The sequence below is a fragment of the Syngnathoides biaculeatus genome, chromosome 4 (genome assembly GCF_019802595.1).
Source record: "Syngnathoides biaculeatus isolate LvHL_M chromosome 4, ASM1980259v1, whole genome shotgun sequence".
Classification (NCBI taxonomy): Eukaryota; Metazoa; Chordata; class Actinopteri; order Syngnathiformes; family Syngnathidae; genus Syngnathoides; species Syngnathoides biaculeatus.
In genome coordinates, this window is record NC_084643.1 from 834754 (window position 1) to 852124 (window position 17371).

At 43.2% G+C, this 17371-nt stretch overlaps 1 protein-coding gene across 1 annotated transcript in view; it reads left to right on the forward strand.

Annotated features, from left to right (window-relative positions):
- antxr1a (ANTXR cell adhesion molecule 1a) overlaps window positions 1–13224 on the forward strand; it is a 32977-nt gene extending 19753 nt beyond the window's left edge. Inside the window, exons 18-19 of the mRNA XM_061818610.1 lie at window positions 542–622; window positions 8873–13224. Coding sequence (XP_061674594.1) covers window positions 542–622; window positions 8873–9289 — 498 coding nt within the window. The 3' untranslated portion in view covers window positions 9290–13224. The remainder of the gene's footprint in view (window positions 1–541; window positions 623–8872) is intronic.
- The last annotated feature ends 4147 nt before the right edge of the window (window positions 13225–17371 follow it).

Genomic DNA, 17371 nt, shown 5'->3' on the forward strand with positions numbered 1-17371 from the left:
ACAAAACGACCAATGTTAGCCAGCTGCAACAAGACACGCAAGTACAAACCGTACCGAGATCTATTTGTGAACATGACCTTAGAGACATTTTGTCTTTATTAAACCAGGAAAGGGAACTGAGAGCAGTTTCTCTTTCCGGATATATATTCAGGTAAAAAAAATACAAATAAAATAAAAAAATAATTTCCATGCAGCAATGGCATAAATGGGATAAAACAGCGACGATACCTTCCTAGCCAGCAAGAGATTGTTAATGGAAACCAGGCTCGTGTTGGACTGACCTCCAGGGAATGGGGCTGCGCGACTCACATTTTTGTGGGGTTAGGGGGGGAGAAGAAAAAAAATAAAACAGCTGTGTGTTACCTCCCTTTATCCTCAGCACATTTGCTTTGTTTAAAACTATGAAGAAGAAGACGACAACACACAATGCTGATTAGTGCAAAGGGCCTTCATAGATATTATAAAAGAAGCGAATTAACTGTTACTGCACGACTGCAAAGATCTGTGTCACAAAGTTTTTTTGACTTCTTTGTTTCTGTAGAACAAGCTGGATGCATTGTGGGCCCTTTTAAAAAAAGGCTACAACCGGGTGTCTGTGATGAGACCTCATCCAGGTGACAAGGTAAGCAAGAATTCCACAAAACTGCAGATAAAGTCAATCAGTGCGAGGGATTGATCCAAACATTTTACTGTTGACATGGACCTGACCATGTCTAACTAGGACACCATTTTGTACAACTAAATGGAGAGAAGCGTTGGCCTCACAGTCCTGAGGTCCCGGGTTCAATCCAGGACCCGCCTGTGTGGAGTTTGCATGGTCTCCCCGCGCCTGCATGGGCACTCCGGTTTCCTCGCACATCCCAAAAACATGCAACATTAATTGGACACTCTAAATTGCCCATAGGTGCGGTTTTGAGCGCGGCTGTTTATCTCGATGTGCCGTGTGATTGGCTGGCAATCAGTTCAGGGTGTACCCCGCCTCTTGCCCGTTGACAGCTGGGATAGGCTCCAGCACTCCCCGCGACCCTTGTGAGGATGCGCGGCAAAGAAAATGGACGGATGGATGGATATTGAAGAAATGACGACAGAAAAAAGTGTCATCTTTTTGGGGGGTGGCCTTGTAACCAAGCCTGTAAGGTACAGCAGAAAAAAAAGCTTTACTATGATAGCATGTTGACAGCTGGAATAGGCTCCAGCACTCCCCGCGACCCTTGTGAGGATAAGAAAATGGATGGATGGGTGGATAAATGGAGAGAACATAGTGGAGCTTGGAGCACTTAATACTTAGCTCAGGGTCACCGAATAAAAAAAATTCACACCACAGCATCGAGCAAAAATGTTACCAAAAGTATGAATACTGAAATAAGGATGATCTTTTTTCCAGTTTTACTTACAATTTCCCCAGTGTGACTTCGTTTGAGTCTGGCTGCAGTACAAAATCACGCGGGGAAAAGACGTCTGCTAAAGTCATCATAAGGGAAAAAAGCCAAACGTTAAAGAGTCGTCTCAGAGGCGACAACAGCTAGCGGTGCTTGACTGCTGCCATCCACCAAGCAGTCTTGGGTGGGATTGGCATAAATGAACAAGTTTACAATATGAATGGCAATCAACTTGCGTTAAGGTTCAACTGGAAATAAATCTAGTTTGTATGCAGTGCCATACTCATATTCGGCTACAACACTGATTATTGTATTTTTCCCTCACTCTCCAAGACTGCATATTTACTGCCGACAGCGAATTAAGTGCGGCGATATCTCGCCTCGCCGCCCCCTTGCACAACTGTCCATTGAGAAATAACATTTGGCTTTGTCCTGTGATGACTTCTGCAGAAATCTTCTGCAGTGCGGTCAGACTTCAGACAAGCTCACAAACTTAGATACAATCACCCCCCCCCCTTTTTTTTTTTTTAATTTACACCAACATTTTGCCATCTCCTCACAGAGTTCCATGGAAATCGCTTGGGTAATCACAATCATGTACTCGATAAGGTGTAACGTCATCTTTATATTTTGAACAATAACATATTTGACATCCAACTCTTGTTGCACAGCAGTCGTATTCATTCAACTTTACAATCCAGACTGCTATTTAAAGGCCTCCGGATTCACATATGAACCATACCAGCTGCTTGATTGTTTTCACAAAACTGTGTCAGGTGGCACGCAGCTGTGTTTACACTCCGGTCGGACTGGGACTATGGAACATTGTGAGTCACCGCTTGAGTGTTTCTCATTTTACCCGCAAAAGGACAACAGAGGGAATGGCAGGGGCAACTCTCAGGGGGTCAAAGTTTTTTTTTTTTTTGTGTTGTTCAGCGGAGAGAGATCTGAGAGTGATCGGAGCTTAGTAGGTGAAACAAGTGCCCGAAGTGAAAAAACACGAAGATACAAGGCCAATGGGATTGACCAAAAGCAAAATGTTTTTGAAAATATCACAGGGGGGGAAAAAAAAAAAAATGAAAACAACATTCCTGAATGATCAACATCCATTTCTGCTGACAAAATGCTCCACGACGTGTCCTGGCCAAGTTATGCAAGCGGCGCTAAGACTCCACTTCTATTCATTAAATCATTCGGTCGGGTTAGCCCGTGTCGAGTCGAACATCTGTTTCGTAATGTTTTGCCCAAGGCAGCGGTGCAGCTCACCGGAGGACTGCCTGGCTACCAAATCTCTCATTAACACTTTATACAGCCGGCTTCGAATGGAATTGCGCAGCTGCTACACATAGGAACACGCATGTCAAGTAAGCGTGCGCACACGCACGCACTCATAATTACTTCTTATATTTAGGCATTCATTCTTCAAGTCTGTCGACTGAGTGAGGTCACTGTGGAAAAAGGTGTTCAACATTAACCTATAGTCGCACTCAAGTCATTTCCTCCAAAGTTACACTTACACTTCAATTGTGTGTCTGCCCCCCCGTATAAATACCGTAATTTCCAGCCTACAGAGCGCACTGGATTAGAAGCCTCACACAGTACATTTGTAAAGGAAATACCATTTGGTACATACATAAGCTGCACCTGTGTAAAAGCCGCAAGTGCCCACATTGAAACACGAGATATTTACAAAGAAAAACGGTACACAGAGAGTTTTCAAAGTTTGGGTACCTTAGTTTATCTTAACATAGCAACAACATGGGAGCACGAACAGGGCTGGTTAAAAAAAACATCCCGGTTAAAAAAAAACCAAAAACAAACAGCCGTGGCAGCTACATAGTAGTAGTAGCAGTGCTAACAGGGCTGGTTTTAAAAAAAAAAAAAAAAAAACATACCGGTAAAAGTCACTTCCTCCACACATATATTCCGCCGGTCTCACACTTAAATTGTCCGCCCGAGTGCCCCCTTGCGGCCGTGAGAAAAAAATGCACAAATTAGCTGCATCACCGCTTAAGCCGCAGGGTTAAAAGTGTGCGAAAAAAAAAAAAAATCACAGTTTATAGTCTGGAAATTACGGTAATAGAAAAAAAAGATTATTCCTTGGATTTGGAACCCATTTAGGACAAAGGATTTGTAGGTGTTAGGGAGCAAATCTGCCCCAAATAGTGCACATTTAAGAATAAGACTTTTGAATTAGTTGTATTAATAGTTTAAAGGAATACACCACCAAAAAACGAAAAGCCTTAATGCAATAGGTCATGCCATATGGACTGTACCTTGAAAATTTGAGGTTAATCCGATATCATTTAATGCTGTTTTGAGAAGATTTTTATCAGCAATTACAAATTTTAATGGGTGCTGCCATTTTGGCGAGTCACATGACTTAAAAAACAGGATGTGACGTATCCCGGGCGCAAACAAAGGAATACACAATCACAGACAGCGCTGATTTCTCAGATTTATCCTCATTTGATGAAGAAATAGCAGTATCGGTTGATCGGGAAGACGGCGGAATATGTAATATATGAATATGTAATAATGGTGAATATTTGGATGGATCTTCGGCCGGGAATGACGCGGAGTCTGCCCAGCTAACTAACCACAGGCGCAGAACGGTCGATCGTGTCGGAACAATTATTATGGAAACGTTTGACAAAGGTCGCTCAAAGAAAAAATATATGAGGAGTAGTGAAGTTTTCAACAAGAATGGACAGCCTTTGTGGAGAGGGAGGGGTCTACTGTGTGTTTAAATTCACAGATGGAGAGTATAACGAAGGATTCGTACTTGACGTTTCAGAATTGCCGATAAAAATCTTCTCAAAACACCATTAAATGATATCGGATTAACCTCAAATTTTTAAGGTACAGTACATATGGCATGACCTATTGCATTAAGGCTTTTCGTTTTTTGGTGGACTATTTCTTTAAACCTTAAATACCTACTCTTCACCCACTAAAATCCGTACCCCCCGCTTTGCAAACCCACTCAAAAATCAACGTAACTGCCTTGAGAGTTCACAAAATGGTGGTAAAGCACTTTTTTTTAGATATGGCTTTGGCGTGAGCACAAAATTAGCAAATAGGTGAGCTTTTCAGCGAATAACAAATTATAGGTTCAACCCCCCACCCCCTAAAATGAAATATGCAGGAATATAAAATATATAATATGAAATAGAAATATTGGCTACCAATAAAGTCAAGGAGCAACTTACTGCTAAGTAGAATTAGAGTTAATGTTATTAATAACGATAATACATCAAATGTATATTGCACTTTTCTTAAAACTCAGTGACGCTTAAAATGTTTACACGATACCGCCATCACATTTTCTTCTTCCCTTTAAACATGGTTGAGGGACGGCCACATCACATGACAAAGGCAGAAAAAGCGAAACACGCAGGCACACAACTGAAACCCGGTGAGGTCCGTTTGTGTTCTCGTTACTGGTGACAACCGTCCGTTTGTGGTAGGGAAAAAATAAAAAAGCAAAAACAAAAAAGCCAAAGAACATCCCCAAAAATATAATCTTTTTCTGCTTTGTAAACTGAGGTCTCACGAGATATGCTAACGCCTCATCTGATGTCACGTATGATGGCGTTTCAAGCTTTGAAGTTCCGTGCAGGACTTTTGAGTCGGATTTTTTTTTTGGCGGGGTGGATGTCGGGAATACCGAATTGTCCAACAACATGGACTTTTTGGCTTTATAAAACCAGCAGCAAACATCCTGGGCTTAAGTAAGTCTTCCTCGTTGTAAACTTCCTCCGGGGCACTGGAAAAAGCTGCTCTGGTTGCAATTAGGGATCCTCCCTTTTATAACTTCCCCTAAATGGATGCCATAGTGGGACTAACAAGATCCATCAGTGGCAAACTCGCGATCAGGTTCCTGTAACATGTCGTCTGCTACACGGCCCGGAAAGATCTACTGCGTTTTTAATAAGGTCGATAAGTAGATACAAAAAAAACAGAGCACACTTGGTTGAAAAAAACAATAAAATACATCTTTAAAGATAACACTGGAATTTTGCTGGAATCCCTGAGTTTTTCCACAAATTGATAAAAAAAGGCAGCAAGTGAAAATCCCTGCTGGTTGCAATTGTGGGTCAACGAGGGTTAGTCGTACGTTTGTTGCGTTTAACCTAGATTTGACAACAAAATGCGTGTCTGTTCATTTTCCACGATGCACGTTGCAACTTTTTGTTTGTTTGCTCAACTATGAAACAGATTTGACGTTGACCGCCTGCTTTAACGCTTAAACATTCCCACTGACATGAGCAACAGAACACACTTTTAAAGGAAAATTACAGTGGTTTGGAGTAACAATGTATCAAAAAGGTCACATAATATGTACTCTATTTTGATAATGTGATGTTAAATCCTCTCTCATTTAATAGCGTCTTGAGAAGATTTTTATCAAATTTTCAGCTGACCTACGTGGGCATACAGTATGTGACGTGTTACGTGGTGTTCCAAACGCTTGATTACATGGGACACCATTTATCCCCAGCGCTGATTTCTCTGATTTATCCTCATCTGATGAAGAAATAGCAGTATCGGTTGATCGGGAAAATGGAGGAATACTTCGGAGCCGTGAGCTTGCTCCCCCGCGAGTGAGCTCGGCTGAGGGTGGGGCGACCTGAAAATTCGTAATTGTCGATAAAAATCTTCTCAAATTACTATTAAAAGAGAAAGGATTTGACATCACATTATCAAGATCGAGTACATACTGCATGACCTATTGGATACATTGTTACTCCAAACCACCGGAATTTTCCTTTCAGTTAAGAATATCGCATGCGAGCTACCAAAAACATGAACCCTTCGTACGCACTCCATTTGAATTGAGATATGATATTCACCTTTTTGTCAGCGTGTGGAATGTCATTAGAATTTAATGGAAACATCACTGGAAGAATTTCTACTCGTCACACCAATGCTGGTTGATAAATTGAGAAATCTTCTTCTTCTTCTATTCCTTTCGGCTTGTCCCGTGAGGTGTCGCCACAGCTTATCTAAGATGAACGCACATTTGTTTGGCACAGTTTTTACGCCGGATGCCCTTCCCGACGCAACCCCTCTGCATTTCAGCCGGGGAGAGAAGCTTACAGCACCTGGTATTCCCAGGCGGTCTCGCATCCAAGAACTAACCAGGGCCAAACCGGCTTAGTTTACGAGATCCGACGAAATCGGGCATTCACAGGGTACCGTGGCCGTAAGCTGATAAATTGAGAAATGTTGGCAGGAAATTCTACGCAATCAATTTCACAAATTAACAGATGTGTTGTAATTGAAAGCAGGTGTCGGATGCTAGTCAACACAGAGTTAAAAAACAGCACACGCAAGCCAGACGTCTTCTTGAAGAGGAAAATCTCAATTGAACTCCCAACAAACACCCGCTCAAGCCTAAGCAACAAAATAAGGACCAGAAAACGACCATAAGAACCAAAAGCAGACTCATTATGCAAGCTTCAAATTCCACAAACACTTGCACTTATATTTAAAATATACAACACACACAAAAATAACCTTTGATATTTTGTTCATAAAATGTCGTGTCATTATCCAAGCTGCTTATCCTCACAATGGTTGCCGGAAAACTGTAACCTAGCCCAACTAGCTTCGGGCGAAAGGCAGGCTACACCTTGAACTGGTCGCCAGTCAGTCACAGGGCAGATATTGACACCATCACTGAGCGGGAATCGATCCCACGCTGCTCGCACCAAGGGCAGGCGTGTGTATTGCTACACCACATTACTGTTAATAAAATATTGATCATATTACAAAAGTCCCTCAGGCAACTTGCTCAATGCTAGCCCGGAAAAGGAGACTCAACTCTGATTGGTCAAACGAGATGTCAATATTTTAAAATGACCAGTTACACTCTCTTTTACTCTGTTGTCCATCCATCCATCTATCCATCCATTCATTTTCTTAGCCACTTATCCTCACAAGGGTCGCGGGGAGTGCTGGAGCCTATCCCAGCTGTCAACAGGGGGATACACCTTGAACTGGTCGCCGGCCAATCTCAGGGCACATCGAGACAAACAGCCACACTCACAAACTAACCTAGGGGCAATTTAGAGTGTCCAATCAATGTTGCATGTTTTTGGTATGTGGAATGAAACCGAAGTGCCCGGAGAAAACCCACGCAGGCACGAGGAATTCGGGGATTGAACCGGGGACCCCACAACTGTGAGGCCAACGCTTTCCCGCTGATCCACCGTGCCGCCTACTTTGTTGTCATTACACAGTAAAAAAGCCTTGCGCAGGTTAAAATATGATGATTGCTGAAATTGTTTAATCCACTGCTAATTCAGGGTTAACCTGTTTGGCCTTTCCCACAGAATGTTTTCTCTGTCAGCATTTTGTAGCGAGTTAAGATCCTAAAAGCAAAAGCAAATCACTTTATCATGTTTAAATTGGACTCCAGCGCTGTATTTTCCAGTAATATGAGAATGATCGGGCCTGCTCCGAGCTGAGCTTGGCACACGTGCGCAATCTTGCGGGGATGCGCTCCAAAACAATGACACGTCCCTGCCTTTTGCAATCTTCTCAAACATTCATTGTTTGCGACGAAAACAGGTGGCAAGTACTCAAACGCTGCATTAAGATGAGTCGGAATATTGATTTCACTCCTTTTTTTTTCATGTATAATAAAAGTAAGACTGAAATGCATGGAGGTGTATTGCTGCCAAAATAGAAAAATAGAAGTTTCAAGACTTGGCCTATTTTTTTTTTTTTTTTAACTGTTTTCATTTTTACTGTATTATAGAATTGCAGCATAATTACACAGCTCATACTGGTAACTTTAGGGTTAATGAGAAACGAAATGAATACACACGTATCTTCATAAGGCGGAGCTTTGGTTAGTGTTTTTTAGCAGCTTGTCACATAATAACCCGATAACTTACACTGTTAAAATGTGAAATTTATCATGTTATAAGGTGAAACCCATCACATCATAACGTGATATTGAACCTTTTTTCCTGGGCTGGCAGCAATACTGTCTCGAAAATATACTCAGGTATTTATAGAAGAGACCCATTTTAATAGCGTGCAAGCTCCCCTCTTTTATTAACTTGCATATTGCTTGTATTTCACTGAATATTGCTTTGCAATAATCTAAGCAGGAAAATCAGGACTGAAGTGACAACTGGTCTTCTATTATTATTAGTAACTGGAGGTTTGACTGCTTTGTATCTGCTAAATTAGCTCTCAATAACCACTGGAGAAAAAACAAGACAAAATTTATGGTTGTCTGTTTTGAAGCGGTCAAGTACAAATACCTGAAAAATACTTGTCCTTTGTACTATTTTTCAGTGCCATAAAAGAGAGTTATACTAGTTTGATGGCACAGATGAAAATGTCCTTTCCCTCCCAAATTCTTGTGAGGAGCGGTTCTTCTCTTCTTTTCTGTGCCTGCTGGATGCACCCCAAAGTTCTTTGAGTTCGCTGCACTGTAAGTCGAACATCTGCTCCGCTTTTGTCATTTTCAGGGCCGCTGCATGAACTTCATCCGCGTGAAGCCGGCAACCCCTCGCTACCCCCACTACAACCCGTCGCCCATCTACACCCCTCCCAGCAGGAGTCCGCCCGCGCCACAGGGTAACCTCCCGCCGACCCCTGGGGGCCCACCGTCGTCCCCGCTGTTCTCGGCTACGCTGCCCCTCCTGCCGCCCCCGGCGACGCCCTCCGACTCATCCGCCTCCCCTCCGTCCACCCCGCCCTATTACACCCCGCCCCCCAAACGGGCTCTCCCTCCCACTTCGTTGCACATACCCGCCGCGCCCGAGCTGCCGCCCACCCCGCCGCCGCCCCTGTCGCCCTCCGCCGCGCTGCCCCCGCTTCCTCAAGGCCCCCCCACGGGACGGGCCCCGCCTCCCGCCCGCCCCCCTCCGCGCCCGGGCCTGTAGCTGACAAATTGCGAGTCCCAGCGAGATCGTTCAGCGCATGGCCATGTTTGATTGTCCGGAGGAGAGCAAAGCCCAGCAGGCTGCGGCCTTCCTGCCTTGCGCGGAGGTCGACGAGGAACTGCTTTCCCGCTACTTGTCTACACTGACTTTTGTACACATTTAGCCCAATCGATGCTTGAATCACTGACATGAGAGCATTAAGCGTCCACTCCCGAAGAGAGAGCACGTAGTCTCAAACAATGAAACCTGCTCCTGTACAGACATAGTGCACCGAGTTCCGCAAGGACTTCCTTTTTCATATCATTGAAACCTGAGCAGTATTACACATCACAGGGCAGTTGCTGCTCATCCCTGCAGACATTAGTTGAGAGGTGAGGTACACCCGAGGAGTGGTCGCAGTACAAACAACCACTTATGCTGAAATTCACACTCCTGGAAAATTCGGAGACAGCCGAGCAATTTATTTTTCCCTCGACACAGCACATAGATCAGAGGTTCTCAAACTTTTTGGATCCAGGGGTTCAAACACCAATCAACTATAACTACCATGTGCACCCTACAGTATTTTCTACATTCATCCATCCATTTTCTTAGCCGCTTATCCTCACAAGGGTCGCGGTGAGTGCTGGAGCCTATCCCACCTGTCAACAGCTAGAAGGCAGAGTACACCCGGAACTGGTTGCGAGTCAATCGCAGGGCACGTGGAGACATAAAATCCGTCACAGTCACAATCACACCTAGGGGCAATTCGGAGTGTCCAATTAATGTTGGGGTTTTTTTGGGATGTGGGAGGAAACCGGAGTGCCCGGAGAAAACCCACGTAGGCACGAGGAGGACATGCAAATTCCACATAGGAGGGCCCGAGATTGAACTCGGGACCTCAGAACTGTGAGGCTTTTCCACCGTTTCGCCCTTTTTGGAACATTTCAAACTTAATATTTTTTATCCATGTAGTAGAAAGGAACAAAAACAAATTAAAGTGAATTAAATGCAAATTGAACTCCATCTAATAACAAGACCGCTATGGACAGTCAAGTCAGTCAATTTAAGCCATTTCCTCGCTATTTTTCCATCCGAGAGGTTGGGGAGGTCACCTTGCCTCCTCGCCTGTACAACTCTACATGCGAAAAGAGCACGAGAGAGGTAAGAATTCGACATGAATACAGGGATGTCTCGCCGTGTGACGCATCACACACATTTATTGACGTGCAGGTCGTCATATAGAGCTCGTGCACGTGACGTCGCGGTTTTCACGACGCCGTATTGCCGGTCAAACAGCCGCTCGACATTGTGGAAGACGTTGTACCAGAGGAGAATATTGACAATACCCGAAAGTTGTTGTGCTGTTGGTTGTCACAAGAGACAAGACAGATATTCAAAGAGATCATTACATGAAATAGCAACTGAAAAGAACAGAAAATATCGATGGAATTCGGCAATTAAACATGATGGATGGAGCCCAACCAAAATACACACACGCCTGTGTAGAGATCGCTTCATTTCATGGCGGAATTATTCTTCTCAATCTCAAATTACCAAAAAATATTTATAATGCCAAGTAGGCTCATTTGAGAACAATTCGTGTTAAAAAAAATCGCAGAGGTTTACAGAGGTTAAGTGTGGCCGCACTCGCTTCCGTGTACGTTCTATGGAGACGACTCCATCCTCTTTTTCTTTTTTTTTTTTTCAATCATAGTTAATGAATGGAGTTTGTGTAAAACCAGGGGTCAATTATTGAAATATTGGTATTTGTATTGAATACTAGCTGAAAAGATCGATGTATTCCAGGAAAGGTTAACATGTGGCCGAACACGCTTCCACGTTCACAAGCCGTCAAAACCGTCACTATGTGGGATTTATTCCATCTGAGAACAGATCCAGCAACAAAGTATTCGTATGCGTCCAGACTTTTATACGCTTTCAAACTTTTTCTTGTAAATCTCGACGACTTACTCAACAGATCCATGCGTAGATCCAGTTTTCCAAGACAAGCGGAGACGAATTAACAGGCCAATTTCTTTTCGGCGAAAACATCGACTTCGGCATGAAACACGGCTCCTCTATGCAGAGTTTATCTCATTTTTTCCACGTACCATCGTTTATTTTCACCTTCTAAATGTCCGACGGTATCGGACAAGACTCTGGGCGTCGTGCTACAAGTTATATTTCTATGTCGTCTCCAACCGACTTGCCTAGCTTGACCGGCAATATAGCAACGTAAACAAAAGTCACGTGACTTTATGACGTAGGTGCACGAGCTCTATATACTGTAGGTGTCCACTTTTGGAACTGATATGACATCATTTATTGGAAAACCATTTTGCAGACCCTCAAGTAAAGCCGGGGACCCCAGTTTGAGAACCGCTGCCATAAATGACGCCTATTTGCCTTTCAATTTGCTCAAGAGTTTTTCAGCATCCTCATCGTGTTCCTCACTGTGCTGAAGCAGCATGATGCGAGTCACAGCTGGCCCGCGTTTTTGTGCGCTTCGCAGTAAACAGCCGGGGACTTGGACACGACATTTGACACGTTTATGGCCGTTGAAGTCCGACCCTGCAATCGCAAATCCTCCCTCCTTCAAGAGGTGGAGAAAGAGAGGCCGCAATCAGAGGCAAGCGCTGAACGCCGCACCCTTAATACGCCGTCCTCGAATTTAAGTCAGAATTTTGAATCTTCAATTAACCTCACGTGCACGTTTTTGGAATGTGGGAGGAAGTCAGAACACCGAGAGAAAACCCACCAGACCAGCAGGGTGCAAGAACGCGGCGAGTCCGCGCAGAAAAGGTGGAGCCGAGATTCGAGACCAGAACTTTGGACTGCGAGGCCAATTAATTAACAACAAATGACTTGTAAAGTCCTTCAAAACCCGAATTCCAACCGCACTGCACGATTGTTAGCGATTATTAAAAATCCCGCATCTCACATCGATTGTGACACAGCCATAAATATGTCCAGCACCACCTGCATTATGTACGTACGCATTTGTATAAATAAAAGCTTTCTTTTATTTAAGCTTTTTTTTTTTTTTTTTACATTCAGTAAAAAAATGCCCCACCACCATTTGGGGCGATATAGTGCTTAATTCATTACAATGTCTTTCCGTGTGTTTTTGTATTTAAAATTTATCATGATCAGTAAGATACACCAGTTATGCGTTATTACAGTCATCATTTATTTTCTTCTTTTGTAAAAAAGGTGCAAAGCATCTGTGTACAATGCTCAGTGTAAAGATTTTTTCTTTATTTTCTGTTATTATAATGGTGAGATTGATCTCGCCAGAATGTTCTTGAAGGTTGCCAATCTGAATGTCATATACAAATGAAAAAAAATATATGATACATTGTGTTTCATTAACAAAAAAAAAAAAAGTAAACCTTTTAATATAAAATTAAACTTTGCATTTCTGGATTTTTGTTATACAGTAACTTCATAGCCGTCATGGTCATGGTCAAATTTTTTTGCCCTGCCCTGTATGATGTTATTGTAATTTCTCGAGTAAAATTGCGCCCTCAATATAATGCGCACCCCCAAAGTTGACCTAAAAAAAAAACAAACAAACAAACAAAAAAAAAAAAACAGGAAAAGCCTTGTACCAATGTACAATGCGCACCACCAATTTGCCGCTACCCATATGCTCAGAATATTAGGAATGATCTGTATTTATATTTTATTAGGTTTGTACTTGTATTGTTTTTCAGAAAACTGTCCGTACAACAATCATTAATAATAATCATTGTGCGTGTGCTGATGTAGCAGTAATCTAATCTCAGGACAGGCCACATGACACGCTTGTCCTGGTCCCTGCAATTGTCAGAACAGAATCCCTCAACCGACTAAATGTTCAATGATGGCATAACATTTTATTAATACTGTTAACACAGATTTCAGTCTTAAAAATAACTCTTTAACATTGTTTATTAAACACTGCATTAAATATTTGTGCATAAAATGTTTGTGCATAGTGCAGTTTATCCTCTACGTGACACATCCTTGGCCAAGCCTTCAAAAGAAGCAGTATGACTCCTCTCCAATCCGAAAAAGATCCATAGTAGCTTTATTTGGTGCATCGCTCATCATTGATAACTTGGAATATTTTTTTAATCTTAAGAGTTTGGGTTGCGCAGCGCAGCCACTCCCCCTCCGTTCGGCTCCAATCCGTAGCATCTTTCACCATGGCGTCAGGTGGCTATCAAAACAACGTGAGCTCAAACTACGTAGAAACGAGCGTAATGGGCACATTTTTTTTAAAAAAGCGAGCATTTCAATTGTGTGGGCACTCCCGTTTTTTTTAATATCCCCATGACGCTTATATGACGTACTTTGAGCTCACGTTGTTTTGATACCCACCTGAAGCTTTTGAGGCGACCTATCGTTGTTACGGACTGTGGCGCAACTTCCGGGTTGCCGGCATCATCGGCACGAGTGATGACAGATTTTTCTTTTAAAACCAGCTGCGCAACTAGCCGCTGTAGTTGACACTTTTTTTTGGTCTTAGTTTAAGTTAAAACAAACTCACCCGCAGTCGTTTGTGATAACTGGTGCAGTAGCAAAAAGCATGCTACGCTAACGATCGTAAAATGCAGAGAGCTCAGGTTGGGGGCGCACATTACCGTAATATATATAAATATGTAACAGAAGGCATTGAATATTATTTCGAAATGTATATGTATACATTTTTTTTACCACGCTATGTACCTGTATACGACTATACAATGTGATTGTATTTTTTTTTTCATACGTACCTAAATTTAATGCGCTCTATTAAGTTTTTGAAATTATTTTTGGAAAAATTAGCATATTATTTTTGATAAATTATGGTACTTGGATATGGTTTTCATTGTAGTTGTCAATTGATGGTTCTGACAAAACCCACTACTGGGTATTGAGTTAGGTGTACAGTATTCTAACACAGTGACTCGGGTCATCGGGTTCACGCAGTGACGTTTTGCGGGGCAGCTCGCGCAATGTAGACTGTGAAGGAGTGGGGGTGTGGGGGTGGGGGGAACTCAATTCACAAGTATGGCTAACCAGCTCCAGATGTTCGTATGCTGCATTATGCACACATGTGCGGAGCCATCACGGAAAATAGCGGAGCCCGACTAATCCTGTGGAAATATGGACGAGCCTTAGGAAAGGCTAAATGGCGCTAATGGCTCCTGGCCGGGCCGGGCTTGGCGGGCGGGTGGAATGACGAGCTCAGGCCACGTCTCACATGAAGAAAGTGACTTTGTTTGAGGCTTTGTGGGGAATCACACAAAACCGGTTTCAAGAAACGCAGCATACCATGTTTTAGTGTTGGAAAGTAACTTAATATCGATACTTGATTGTTAGGTGATTTGCATTTTAAAACAACAACATAAAGAGTCAATATTTCCTGATAGTGAACTGACAGCTAAAAATGTGGTGGAATATCTACAACTGGTTAGCAACAAATATTCAACAGAAAGAATTGGACAGATCAATGGCCTACTGCGCTCGTGCCGAGAAAGTATCTGACTTAAAGGTCAAATGTCATCCCTATAAACATTTTAAAATAGATATTGAAGTGAAAAATACATATAACATTTTTCATTTCAATGTCCATACGAAAAGATAAATATGAGCGGAGAGCCCGTCATCCATGCGCAAAGTTGCGGAAGTGTCATTCGACATCTAAGTGGTCGCCATATTGGCTGCATCTACTGCCCGTGACGTCACCCCGGACATTCACCAATGAAAACACACGGTGGACCCTACTATAGGAGACGAACACGCCCCTTCTGACACAAAAGCGCTTTTCGAAGAAGAGAACATCTTACAATCGAGTGAAGTGTCCAGGGGCAATATTACCCTATTGTTTCGAGCCATATTCAGATGATATGCGGATCAGTTCTAACTAACAACAGATTTCCAGAGAGTATGTATGAACCAGTCCGGCCGAAGCCGTGCAAGGCGCCGATGCGCACAGACACATTTAGCACCTCTGACTTACAGACGCAGATCTTTTGTTACGTTCCGAAAGGATTACGCCTCCACCCCCGGCCCTCCCCAACTATTGTTTTTTTTCAGTAGCTCTTTACACACCTACTTGTCATTTGGAACGCAGGAAGCTCTCGTTCTTTGCACCCGTGCTACGTGCTATCTGTTTTTCACCACGAACCGGGTCTTTTTGAAAAGTATGATGAATGAATCCATCCTCCCGGGTGTTCGAGCAATATCCAACAATACAACGAGCCAGCATTTTGGCTAACACGAAGGAACAAAGAGCTACCTTCCCGGAGGTAAAACTAATAAAAAACAAACAAGTCCACTTGAGGGCGGTCCTGCCATGTACGTCACTTCCTGCTTCTTCTCGAAAACAAATCCCTGGAGAGGATTTTCATGGCAGGAGTTACAAAAGGCCACATACGTCAAAATCATGTTTTGTGGTGAAAAAACGCATGGGTCCGTTTTTTCATTAATAACATTAAAAATCATCCATTTAATGACAGTGACACTTTAAGTGTGGCGGTAAAAGGTTTCCCCACTAACCCGAACCAAACCTAATACTAACCTTAACTATTCCTGAATTGCCTCATGCTCCAAACCTTGCCCTAACCATTCATCCATCCATCCATCCATCCATTTTCTTAGCTGCTTATCCTAACATGGGGTGCAAGAGTGCAGGAGCCAACCCTGTAATCACCGGGCAGGAGGCAGGGTACACCATGAACTGGTTGCCAGGCAATCGCGGGATACATCGAGACAAAGAGTCACATTCACAATCACACCTAGGGGCATTTTAGAGTCCAATTGATGTTGTATGTTTTTGGAATGTGGGAGGAAACCGGAGTGCCCGGAGAAAACCCACGCAGGTACGGGGAGAACATGCAAACTCCACACAGGCGGGGCCGGGATCGAACCCGGGTCCTCAGAACTGTGAGGCCAACGCTTTAACAGCTGCACCACCGTGCCGCCTCTCTGCTTCCTTAGAAAATAAACGTTTGCAGTCTCTGTGACAGCAATGTAGAAAAATGGCGGCAGTGGTGGTGCAACGTGTATTTTAGGTGTTGAAAAGTAATGAAATGTGGCGCTTGGGACGGCTAAAACACATCATCATCATCTGACCTCTTTTACTTCTCCCCGCGACCTCTCTCTTGCGCCGCATGGCAACATCTGTAACCCTCATGAGCTTTCCTTCCTTCAAACGAGATCCTCTTTGATCCGAACATAACGTACGGTAAACGATTGTCTTCTACAGTGCGCGATATTCCTACCGATGCTACCTAATTTTTTGGAAATAAAATACTTTTCCCCGCCCCCCAAAAAGATATCCTTTGCTTAGCGAGCACTGGTGTCTTGGCAGTATCACAACGTGCCTGAGCTCATTGGGCATGAGGTCATCATTTGGCTCCGTTTGTACATTTAGCACCGAGATGACCGACTCGAGAAGCATAGGCCTCTCGACTGTGTTCATCCACAAGTCCAAGCTACAAAATAGTCAGGGGTGTGTGGTTAGCACAAGAGTGGGCAAATTTTTGTTCTTTAGGGCCAAATTTCATTTAATAATTAAAAAAAAAATCATCATCTATTGATAAGGTACCGTAAGTCCCGGCCTCCAGAGTTAGTTACAAGCCTCACCGAGTACGTTTGTAAAGGAAATACCATTTGGTACAAACATACGCCGCAGCTGTGTAAAAGCCGCAAGTGCCCACATTGAAACACGAGATATTTGCAAAGAAAGACGGTACACAGAAAGAGTTTAATGCTAGTGCGGTGCTAGCACGGTGCTAACTCTACTGCTAACGCTAGTGCTAACAGGGCTTGTTAAAATAAAACTTACCTGTAAATATCACTCAGACAGGCTAATGCCATGACATTCGATAAAATAAAATTAGCACTAGTGCTGACGCCATAGTACCGCTAACAGGGCTGGTTAATATCAAACTTCCCGGTAAATATCACTGAGACACGCCAGCAACACAGCAGCAACACGCTAGCACAGCACTAACGGCCAGTAAAAGTCACTTCCTTCAAAAGTCAGCTCTGTAAAAGCCGCAAGTGCCCACATTGAAACCCGCACTGAAACATTAGATATTTACAAAGAAAGACGGTACGCAGAAA